This window comes from Schistocerca nitens, chromosome 10 (genome assembly GCF_023898315.1).
Source record: "Schistocerca nitens isolate TAMUIC-IGC-003100 chromosome 10, iqSchNite1.1, whole genome shotgun sequence".
In the NCBI taxonomy this organism is placed as follows: Eukaryota; Metazoa; Arthropoda; class Insecta; order Orthoptera; family Acrididae; genus Schistocerca; species Schistocerca nitens.
Window position 1 is genome coordinate 96,615,860 of NC_064623.1, and position 12,699 is coordinate 96,628,558.

General features: G+C 44.3%; 1 protein-coding gene across 1 annotated transcript in view; it reads right to left on the minus strand.

The window, feature by feature from the left end:
• The window catches only part of LOC126210501 (uncharacterized), a 149,541-nt gene that overhangs the window by 80,096 nt on the left and 56,746 nt on the right, over positions 1 to 12,699 (minus strand). The window contains exon 3 of the mRNA XM_049939745.1: positions 10,836 to 10,987. Within this exon, the coding sequence (XP_049795702.1) occupies positions 10,836 to 10,987 (152 nt within the window). The remainder of the gene's footprint in view (positions 1 to 10,835; positions 10,988 to 12,699) is intronic.

Below are 12,699 nucleotides of genomic sequence, written 5' to 3' on the forward strand. Positions count from 1 at the left end.
TGTTTTAAAATGAGGCCGCGTTCATTGTCAATATGTCCCAGAGATGGCAGCACCGTACGGCAGATGGAATTTTACCGCCAGCGGCGAGAATGAGAACTGTTTTAAATACTTAAAATGGCGAAGTTTTCCTTACTTGAACAGCGTGCAATCATTCGTTTTCTGAATCTGCGTGGTGTGAAACCAATTGAAATTCATCGACAGTTGAAGGAGACATGTGGTGATGGAGTTATGGATGTGTCGAAAGTGCGTTCGTGGGCGCGACAGTTTAATGAAGGCAGAACATCGTGTGACAACAAACCGAAACAACCTCGGGCTCGCACAAGCCGGTCTGACGACATGATCGAGAAAGTGGAGAGAATTGTTTTGGGGGATCGCCGAATGACTGTTGAACAGATCGCCTCCAGAGTTGGCATTTCTGTGGGTTCTGTGCACACAATCCTGCATGACGACCTGAAAATGCGAAAAGTGTCATCCAGGTGGGTGCCACGAATGCTGACGGACGACCACACGGCTGCCCGTGTGGCATGTTGCCGAGCAATGTTGACGCGCAACGACAGCATGAATGGGACTTTCTTTTTGTCGGTTGTGACAATGGATGAGACGTGGATGCCATTTTTCAATCCAGAAACAAAACGCCAGTCAGCTCAATGGAAGCACACAGATTCACTGCCACCAAAAAAATTTCGGGTAACCGCCAGTGCTGAAAAAATTATGGTGTCCACGTTCTGGGACAGCGAGGGCGTAATCCTTACCCATTGCGTTCCAAAGGGCACTACGGTAACAGGTGCATCCTACGAAAATGTTTTGAAGAACAAATTCCTTCCTGCACTGCAACAAAAACGTCCGCGAAGGGCTGCGCGTGTGCTGTTTCACCAAGACAACGCACCCGCACATCGAGCTAACGTTACGCAACAGTTTCTTCGTGATAACAACTTTGAAGTGATTCCTCATGCTCCCTACTCACCTGACCTGGCTCCTAGTGACTTTTGGCTTTTTCCAACAATGAAAGACACTCTCCGTGGCCGCACATTCACCAGCCGTGCTGCTATTGCCTCAGCGATTTTCCAGTGGTCAAAACAGACTCCTAAAGAAGCCTTCGCCGCTGCGCCAGTTTCATCGATTTCGGGTGAGTAGTTAATTAGAAAAAAATCGGAGGCCTTATAACTTGAATGCACCTCGTAGACCTCGCGCACCGAGGGTTCAGTACAAACTTAATTATGTGTAGATAAGGGGTATTCAAGTGAAAACCGGTCACCCGGGGCGGTGGCAAGCGGGGTGGGGTGGCTATGGGGGCCATAGCCCTGCCCCCAATGGAGTATCAAATTACACTGGATAAAATGACTTCAGAAATCAGCGAATATATTACTTCAACAGATTCAATCATTTTTCTATAATTTTGTAGTAATATAGGCTGCAATGTATTTCAAACACATTTCAACAAAAGAGTAAGAGGGCATATAACTTTCTATTTAAACCGATAAATATTTTTTTACATAAAATGGGCGTCTTATTATTTATTGATATACACTGGACGTACAGTAATGTACCAGTACCACTTATAATAATCAAGAAAGCTAAATATTCCGGGTATGCCTACCAACACTTAAATTGCCGACCCCTGACAAAAACTTCGAAATCGTCGGACATCTGGGTCAAATGGTATTATTTTCCCGGGCACACACATTCTGTAGACACGTTTTTACCCTGAACTCCAAAACAGTTACCAAAAACTACGTTATGCAACACCAAATTATTTTTTTCCCGGGAACACAGGTTCTGTAGACATGTTTTTACGCAGAACTCCAAAACAGTTACCAAAAACTATGCAACACCAAATTTTACCAATTTATCGGTGGAGTACCCCAACTCTCCTCTCCTTTTGTTAAGCGATATTCCATTCCCCAAATCCCCTCGCCCCCTCCCGCCATTAGCGCCCCCCCCCCCTTTACCGACTTCTAGAACCGCCCCTGCCAGTCACTAGTGTGAAGTAACGGTAACGATTTTATTACCTCAAAAATGTAGTTATACACAGTACACATACTCAAAAATAGTCGCCAAAACTGTTGGAACATTTATCCCATTGCGACACTAGCCGCTCGATTCCATCCTTGTAGAAGCTAGTAGGCTGCCGTCGTATCCAGGTTTGGACCGTCACACATTTCGTCGTCCGTTGCGAATCGATGTTCGCTAATATCCAGTAACCGATGGATCTCGTCCACGGTGATTTTGCGGCTGTCGAAGACTAAAGCATTCACTTCCGCTACCATTTCCGGTGTGATGACACGATGAACCTGTCCAGGACGAGCATCGTCTTCCAGTGACTCGCGCCCCTCAAGGAATCGTTTGCGCCATTCCACAACACTTGAACGACTCAGACTGTACTCACCGTGCACAGCCATCAACCGTCGATACATTTCGCGGCCTCCAACGCCCTCCGCCGCCAAAAAATCGAATCACTCCTCGTTGTTCCTGCTTACTCGCCTGCATGTTCGGTAGTGGACGATAACCACCTTCTCTTCGGCGTGGAACCACACTGGCGCTATGCAACATCAAACGGAGCGCACACGTCAGTCTCTCCACCAACACACGGCGCCACCATCCCCGCAGTTACGTGGTGTAACCTTACGTGTAAGGCAAAGGTAGACGCACTGAGCGGGTTTCAGTTGAATGAACCTCATAGATGGTTTATCCATCGTAAAAAGCGAGAATCTTGACGATTTTTGCCTGTTATCGATATCCATACTGGAAAGATTGTGACTTAACTGACCGTGTCGAACTTTTATTGATGTGGAAACTTTTTTTTAATTTTTTTATTTTATTTTTTTCTTGTTACTGCCAAGGGACTGTAGACCTTAGGTTCTTAACAGACGGAAAGACAGACAGTACGATAACAAAAGACAAAAAAATATTTTTTGGTGTGATATAATTACAAACTAACAATTTTCAAGTATTTCCCTTCACTTGTTATGTGAAACTTTGCCTCTTACAAGGGAAACTCCCCATCGCATCCTCCTCAGATTTAGTGGTAAGATGGCCCAGTGGACAGGCCGTCAAAAACTGAACACAGATCAAACATGAAAACAGGAAGTAGGTGTTCTGAACTGTGAAAAAAGAAGCAAAATAGAAACAGTGAATGGTTCAAGAAGAATAAGTGCAATAAGTAGCTGCCTGAAGCAGCAACGGCATTGTGGGTAAGTGGCCTTGGTGTCGGACTGCAAAGCGGGCGAGCCCTGTTCGAAACTCCCTCGTCCCATTTGTTTGTTTATATATTTTTTTCACAACATTATGAACCGTTCGTCCGGTCATTGAAATGTTTGATCTTTTTCTGTAGTCCTGACAGTTGTCGTATTATACACTGACATTTTTTTCCCAAAAAATGGTTCAAATGGCTCTGAGAAGTATGAGGCTTAATATCTGAGGTCATCAGTCCCCCAGACTTAGAACTACTTAACCCTAACTAACCTAAGGACATCACACACATCCATGCCCGAGGCAGGATTCGATCCTGCGGCCGTAACAGCAGTGCGGTTCAGGACTGAAGCGCCTAGAACCACTCGGGCACAACGCCCGGCTTTTCCCAATTACACTACTACTTCCATTTTCGGCTTATTTATTTACCTGGTTATGAACGATTTTCTCTGTAACTTCACCCTTTTTCGACTAGTACTGGCTATTCGCAATTCGGACCGCCATCAGGTCACTTCTAATACACGTTTTCTGTAGTAAGCAGAATGGATGATATGTGTTGCTCAACAGAAATTAGGAAAAGAATTGCAATGGCAAAAGAAGGATTCAAGAGGAAACGGAAATTACTTTGTAGACCACTAAACAAAGATCTGAGGAAAAGACTTGCCAAATGTTACATCTGGAGCGTTGCACTGTATGGAGCGGAGACCTGGACATTGAGGAAGGAAGATGAAAGAAGATTGCACTAGAGATGTGGATATGGAGAAGAATAGAAAAATTGAAATGGGAAGACCGAGTAAGAAATGAAGAAGTATTAAGAAAAGTTGGAGAAGAAAGAAACATGCTGAAAGTCATCAGAAAGAGAAAACGGAACTGGACTGGACATTGTTTGAGGAGGGACTGTTTATTGAAGGAAGGAATAGAAGAAATGGTAGAGGGAAAAAGGGGAAGAGGAAAAAGAAGATATCAAATGATGGACAATATCAAAGGAGACAAATATTCAGAAATGAAAAGACTGGCTATGGACAGACAAAGTGGAAAAGGTTTAATCCATGACAAGACCTGCCGTAAGGCAGTGTACCATACTACTACTACTTCCATTTTCGGCTTATTTATTTATCACGTTATGAACGATTTTCTCTGTAACTTCACCCTTTGTCTACTAGTATTGGCTATTCGCAATTCGGACCGCCATCAGGTCACTTCTAATACACGTTTTCTGTAGTAAGCAGAACCATCTCTCGAAGTCGATATCCTTTGCCCTTAGGAGGTTCAAGATGTCTACTATAGTGCAACGCCAAGTAAGGTTTCGGAAGTCTAGTTTCTGTAACATTTGTGTTTTCAGTCAAATATGAAGCCAGTTATAATAATTTTAATTACTACGCTGAATTCATTCTAAGTGGCCAAAATCATTCTAAATTCCCTATATCAATTTTAACAAACATGAAATTCGTTTTCCGTAATGTTGTTGTTGTTGTGGTCTTCAGTCCTGAGACTGGTTTGATGCAGCTCTCCATGCTCCTCTATCCTGTGCTAGCTTCTTCATCTCCCAGTACCTACTGCAGCCTACATCCTTCTGAATCTGCTTAGTGTATTCATCTCTTGGTCTCCCTCTACGATTTTTACCCTCCAAGCTGCCCACCAGTACGAAATTGGTGATCCCTCGATGTCCCAGAACATGCCCTACCAACCGATCCCTTCTTCTAGTCAAGTTGTGCCACAAATTCCTCTTCTCCCCAATTCTATTCAATACCTCCTCATTAGTTATGTGATCTACCCATATAATCTTCAGCATTCTTCTGTAGCACCACATTTCGAAAGCTTCTATTCTCTTCTTGTCTAAACTATTTAGCGTCCATGTTTCACTTCCATACATGGCTACACTCCATACAGATACTTTCAGAAATGACTTCCTGACACTTAAATCAATACTCGATGTTAACAAATTTCTCTTCTTCAGAAACGCTTTCCTTGCCATTGCCAGTCTACATTTTATATCCTCTCTACTTCGACCATCATCAGTTATTTTGCTCCCCAAATAGCAAAACTCCTTTACTACTTTAAGTGTCTCATTTCCTAATCTAATTCCCTCAGCACCACCCGACTTTATTCGACTACATTCCATGATCCTCGTTTTGCTTTTGTTGATGTTCATCTTATATCCTCCTTTCAAGACACTGTCCATTCCGTTGAACTGCTCTTCCAAGTCCTTTGCTGTCTCTGACAGAATTACAATGTCATCGGCAAACCTCAAAGTTTTTATTTCTTCTCCATGGATTTTAATACCTACTCCGAACGTTTCTTTTGTTTCCTTTACTGCTTGCTCAATATACAGATTGAATAGCATCGGGGAGAGGCTACAACCCTGTCTCACTCCCTTCCCAACCACTGTTTCCCTTTCATGTCCATCGACTCTTATAGCTGCCATCTGGTTTCTGTACAAATTGTAAATAGCCTTTCGCTCCCTGTATTTTACCCCTGCCACCTTCAGAATTTGAAAGAGCGTATTCCAGTTAACATTGTCAAAAGCTTTCTCCAAGTCTACAAATGCTAGAAACGTAGGTTTGCCTTTTCTTAATCTAGCTTCTAAGGTAAATCGTAGGGTCAGTATTGCCTCACGTGTTCCAACATTTCTACGGAATCCGAACTGATCTTCCCCGAGGTTGGCTTCTACTAGTTTTTCCATTCGTCTGTAAAGAATTTGTGTTAGTATTTTGCAGCCGTGACTTATTAAACTGACAGTTCGGTAATTTTCACATTTGTCAACACCTGCTTTCTTTGGGATTGGAATTATTATATTCTTCTTGAAGTCTGAGGGTATTTCGCCCGTTTCATACATCTTGCTCACCAGATAGTAGAGTTTCGTCAGGACTGGCTCTCCCATGGCTGTCAGTAGTTCTAATGGAATGTTGTCTACTCCCGGGGCCTTGTTTCGACTCAGGTCTTTCAGTGCTCTGTCAAACTCTTCACGCAGTATCATATCTCCCATTTCATCTTCATCTACCTCCCATTTCCATAATATTGTCCTCAAGAACATCGCCGCTGTATAGACCCTCTATATACTTCTTCCACCTTTCAGCTTTCCCTTCTTTGCTTAGAACTGGGTTTTCCGTAATATGTTAATCTAAAACGTACATTTCTGCAAGAAGACGCTTTCCTTTCATACTAAGCTCCCTTCGCAGTACGTCGCCTATCACCAGAATGTAGCTTTGAGTGTCCACTGAGCCGCATATTTTTCCTATTTCACTATGACTATGACGTTACCCTCACTAGTTGGTACTCTATCTGGTCGAATAAATTTTCAGACAAGACATCCAGAATAATGTACCACGAATTCCTTTCTCAGGTATCAGCATTAATCGCATGACTCTCCCATTAAGCTGGCAAATTGAAGTTTCCCCTAATTGTAACGGCGTGGTTAGGAAACGTACTCGCAATATTTTGCAAGTTCTCGTTGAAGCGATCTGCCAGTAAAGTTCCTAACGCAGGTAGTCTATAAGAGCGTCCGGTTACCATGCTTGATCAATCTTTGATGCCCAACTTCAACCAAATTATTTGTCGATCAGAATACGTCTAAGCACCCTAGATATTATCGAGTTCTTTTCTGCAATAAATACGCCGCCACCAATGGCGTCTAACGCATCCTCGCGAAATGTATTGCAATCTACACTAAATGACAAAGTGAAGCACCCGGAAGTGGAGGAGGAAACGAAATGAAACTTCACTGACTGGGAGGGTGTGTGGTGTTATTTTAGCGACGACATAATCGAGTCTAATTTTACACAGAAGCTGGCAGTTTGACCCCCCTTATGCACACCCTCTGACCTGGATACATGCACTGAATCGGTTGGGAAAGGAATAATAAAGCCGTTTTATGCTCTCCTGAACCTATTGGTCCACAGCTGTTGTAAATGGCGCTTAATATCCTGGGTTTTATCTATATGCAAACTGTATAACATCAGAGATAGGCTACAGACCTATCTCATTTCATTTTCAAATACTGATTCTCTTTCATGTCCTATGGCTGTTATAAGTGCAGTTGGGTTCCTACACAAGTTGTGTATCTTATCGCTGATAATCTCAGAAATCCAACGAGTCTAGCCCTATCAACATTATCAAAAGCTTCTTCTAAATATACAAACACTACAAATATCAGTTTTTCTTTCTTTTAACTGTCTTGTAACTTGAGTCACAGGCTGAATGCTGCTTCGAAGACCCTACGTTTGCCCAAAAACCAAACGAATTTCCCCCAGGTGGGTTTCTACCGTCGTTCTTATCTTGTGTAGATAATTCGTGTTAGTATTTTATGCCCATTTATTAAACTGATGCTTCGGTAATAGTCTTACCTGTCATTGACTGCCTTGTTGTGAACTGAGATTATTACATGGTTCTTTAAGTCCAAGGGCATTTCGCGGTCTCATACGTTGTCTGACACAAAAAGTGAGCACCCAGAAGGCATGGCCAGATGTTAATGTAACTTCGCACACATACACTCCAACGGCGGATATGTGAAGGATATAATTGTAGTTCTTTGTGACATGTATAACAGCCATCGGAGTGCATTAGTTTGTTAGTGTTTAGTGATGTTACCAGGTCTGGTAGGATACATAAGGGGTGTGACAGTGCCAGATCTGACTGACCACTGAGGACATGGAGGTGCTGCATATTCGTGTGAAACAGTGATACCAGTATCTGATATAATTTGGAAAGGCCTTCATTGAGGTCTCCATTTGGCCAATTGTTACAGTAATGTAATATCCAGTTTCGTGTGCCTGTTGTTGGCCTGCATGTTAAAATGAGACAGTGATGTCAGTACCTGACGTAATTTGAAAAGGCCCTCATTGAGGTCTCCATTTGACCAATTGGTTCAGTAAAGTAATATCCAGTTTCAATGGTTCAAATGACTCTGAGCACTATGGGACTTAACTTCCGAGGTCATCAGTCCCCTACAACTTAGAACGACTTAAATCTAACTAAACTAAAGACATCACACACATCCATGCCCGAGGTAGGATTCGAACCTGCGACCGTAGCGGTCGCGCGGTTCCAGACTGTAGCACCTACAACCGCTCGGCCACCCCTGCCGGCTATCCAGTTTCGTGTGCCCGTTGTTGGAGTGCATGTTAATGAGAGACAGTGATGTCAGTACCTGACGTAACTTGAAAAGACCCTCATTGAGGTCTCCATTTGGCCAATTGGTTCAGCAATGTTATATCTAGTTTCGTGTGCCTGATGTTGGACTGCATGATAATGTGAGACAGTGATGTTTCAGTACCTGACGTAATTTGAAAAGGCCCTCATTGAGGTCTCCATTTGGCCAATTGGTTCAGTAATGTTATATCCAGTTTCATGTGCCATATGTTGGACTGCATGTTAACGTCCAGGCAGGCTTACTCTTCGTGAAGCTTCTGGTCGACCACGTCTCACTGCCACAAGGGAGAATCGCCCTATTGTGCACCGAGCACATCGTAGCCCCTCCACATCAGTGCCTGCCATCCAAGAGCAAGTAGTGAACTCCCTGCAACATTCTGTTTAACCTTGCACCTCTGGCTGGAGATTAGTAGCAGATGGACTACGGAATTACCATCCCAACAGCTGCGTTTTTAATAGTCCTGTGACTGGGAAGTATCAACTGCTGATGAATGGTGTCGTGCTGTGTTCAGTGATGAAATGCGGTTCTGAGTGACCATCGCCAGCTAGTACAGCAACGACCTGGGGAGGGGACCCGTTTCCCTATGTTTTAGAGAGGAGATCGGTGTTACTCTTGGCAAAAAGAATCATCCTATTTGACATGCCTAGATTTCTGAAACTAATAAACATATACCATGAATTTTGTTTTACGATGAATGAGAAAAAGTTTCATTTTCATACCTTTCCATATGTGTCCAATATGATTCCCTTGGAATGCTCGGCATATATCAATGTGGTATTCAAACTGTTCCCACACTGCAGTAAACATGTCTTGAGTTACAGCTTCCACAGCTGCTGTTACGCGATATCTCAGTTCATTTATTGGTGCTGGTAACACAGGCACATAAACAGTCTTTTATAAACCCCCACAAGAAATAATCACATACAGTCAGGTCCGGTGACCTTGGAGGCCAGTATTGTAAAACCGATCCATCATTCAGTAATCCTTTGATTTAAAAATTCCCACACTTCCAGATGCCAGTGTGGCAGTGCCCCATCCTGTTGGTGAATGAAGTCGTTCGAATCAGTCTCCAACTATGGGAAAAGAAAGTTTTCAAGCATTTCGAGATATGTGCTTTCTGTAACAGTGACGTATGCATTCGACATTTGTGTCAGACACTCAGGGCACCACAGATCGTGGTCTAGTGGTTAGCGTTGCTGCCTCTGGATCAAGTGATCCCAGGTTCGATTCCCGGCCGGGTCGTGGATTTTCTCCACCCGGGGTCTGGGTGTTTGTGTTGTCCCCATCATATCATCATCACCTCATCATCGTTCAGTAGTGACGAGACTGGAAATGGAAAGATCGGGCGCTGAAGACCACGATGTTGAGTGCCCCACAAACGAACATCATCGTCAGACAAGGGTGGCCCAGCGATTTTCTTGTACACAAACAACCTGTTTCTCCAAATTGTTAATACCATCGTCTAATGCTTTGTGCTGTAGGAGGATCCGCACTATACACAGTAGTAAAGTCACGCTGAACAGTTATTACTGATCCCCACTTTTTTATTTTATTTAATCGTATGGCTAGGGTCCCCCGTCGGGCAGGCCGTTCGCCGGGTGCCGGTCTTTCAATTTGACGCCACTTCGGCAACCTGCAGTCGATGAGGATGACAGAACAACACCCAGTCCCTGGGCGGAGAAAATTCCCCGACCCAGCCGGGAATCGAACCCGGGCCCAGAGGATTGACAATCCGTCACGCTGACCATTCAGCTACGGGACCCGAACTCTGACCCCCATTGCACAAAACGCTTTCTGTTGTCCAGACACCATTTTTACTACAACTGAACTGGACGCACACTGCTACTACCTAGCGGTAACCATGTAAAACTCGAGAATTTTTTCTTATCAATAGTATGTTGTTCACCCACATATCTCAAATAACATACTAGTTATGACTTTTATTTTAAATTGGATAATTCTATTTGATATGCCCTGTATATCTGGGTCAGAGGGGATGCAATGTCTTGCTGATAATTGGGCTCATACTGCCATTTTCTTTGTAAATTAGAACAGATTGTGTAGTCTCTGAAATAACATCAAATGTCCTGTCAGCTCGTGAAGTCTCATTTCAGTTTATCCTCGTCTTCTGGGTACTTCACCTTTCATGTCAGGTAGTGTACACCCTTATTACATGTGTGATTGTCAACTCAACGTTGCTAGACTAACCTGCTTTGGATGTTTGGTAGAATTCACATCATCGTCAAAATTTCTACAAACAGTGCAGTGTAAAGATTTTCGACGATAGTGATGTGTTCAAATGTGTGTGAAATCTTATGGGACTTAACTGCTAAGGTCATCAGTCCCTAAGCTTACACGCGACTTAACCTAAATTATCCTAAGGACAAACACACACACCCATGCCCGAGGGAGGACTCGAACCTCCGCCGTGACCAGCCACACAGGATGCTAGTGATACCGATGGCAAAAGAGTCAGGAGGGCGGTGCGGTGACTCACCGGGTGGACGGTCAGGACCCAGGCAGTGTGGCCGCGGAACCTGGGCGGAGTCTTGGTGAGCACGTGCACCATGCTGCAGGCGCACGTCACACACGTGAGCACCACGGCCAGCGTGGCCACAGCTATCAGCGACGCCAGTGCTGGAGTCACATCTGCAACACGACACCGTCCACATGGCTGCGCTGGCAAACAGGTGTCTTTCTACCACATTTCCCGATAACTGCACGAGGTTTCAAAAAGAATACTGGGACTTGAGTTCTTTTCTTTACATACACCCAGAAACACTGAAGATAGCGCACCCGTAGGGAAGGAGAGTAGAGACTGAAACTTTGCAAATAAGTACAGTGAGTTCCGATGAAAACTGATCCAAGTTTGGCGCGAGTGGTCACGCCCACGGACCCTGCAGTGGTGTTGCAATCTGGCAGGAAACCCTATTTAGAAAACACTTACATCTACATCTACATCTACATTTATACTCCGCAAGCCACTCAACGGTGTGTGGCGGAGGTCACTTTACGTGCCACTGTCATTACCTCCCTTTCCTGTTGCAGTCGCGTATGGTTCGCGGGAAGAACGACTGTCTGAAAGCCTCCGTGCGCGCTCTAATCTCTCTAATTTTACATTCGTGATCTCCTCGGGAGGTATAAGTAGGGGGAAGCAATATATTCGTTACCTCATCCAGAAACGCACCCTCTCGAAACCTGGCGAGCAAGCTACACCGCGATGCAGAGCGCCTCTCTTGCAGAGTCTGCCACTTGAGTTTGTTAAACATCTCCGTAACGCTATCACGGTTACCAAATAACCCTGTGACGAAACGCGCCGCTCTTCTTTGGATCTTCTCTATCTCCTCCGTCAACTCGATCTGGTACGGATCCCACACTGATGAGCAATACTCAAGTATAGGTGCAACGAGTGTTTTGTAAGCCACCTCCTTTGTTGATGGACTACATTTTCTAAGGACTCTCCCAATGAATCTCAACCTGGTACCCGCCTTACCAACAATTAATTTTATGTGATCATTCCACTTCAGATCGTTCCGCACGCATACTCCCAGATATTTTACAGAAGTAACTGCTACCAGCGTTTGTTCCGCTATCATATAATCATACAATAAAGGATCCTTCTTTCTATGTATTCGCAATACGTTACATTTGTCTATGTTAAGGGTCAGTTGCCACTCCCTCCACCAAGTGCCTATCCGCTGCAGATCTACCTGCATTTCGCTACAATTTTCTAATACTGCAACTTCTCTGTATACTACAGCATCATTCGCGAAAAGCCGCATGGAACTTCCGACACTATCTACTAGGTCATTTATATATATTGTGAAAAGCAATGGTCCCATAACACTCCCCTGTGGCACGCCAGAGGTTACTTAGTGGATGCGTCATACTTGTGACGATCACATCACGACGTCAGGAGGTGTATATTGCCAGGTAGGGTGTTAGACGACATTTTTCACACTTAAGCCACCTTGAGATGGACCTAATCATCGGCACGAAAACCGCAGGCCGGTCGACATGCTGTGTGGCTCGCCAGGTCGACCGATTCGATTTTTCTGTCGAACGATGATGGAGCTAGTGGACACGAGATAGCACCCATGTGCGACGTACTGTGTCTGAAGAGACCAGGGAGTCGACGAGGTAAGAGGACCGAAAGGTCGTGCATAAGGCGATCAGGGAATTACAGTAATTCGCTCCGTGATTCAAGCAAATGTGCAGGTGGCAGTTTTTTCCATTTTCAGGCGCCTTGCAGATGCGAATTTGCAATCTACGTACTCTAGTCGTGTGCTGCTATTAACACCGAGACATCGGCAAAACGTGGGGTTCAGTGATGGATTCCAACTCGTTTTGGGGATATATGA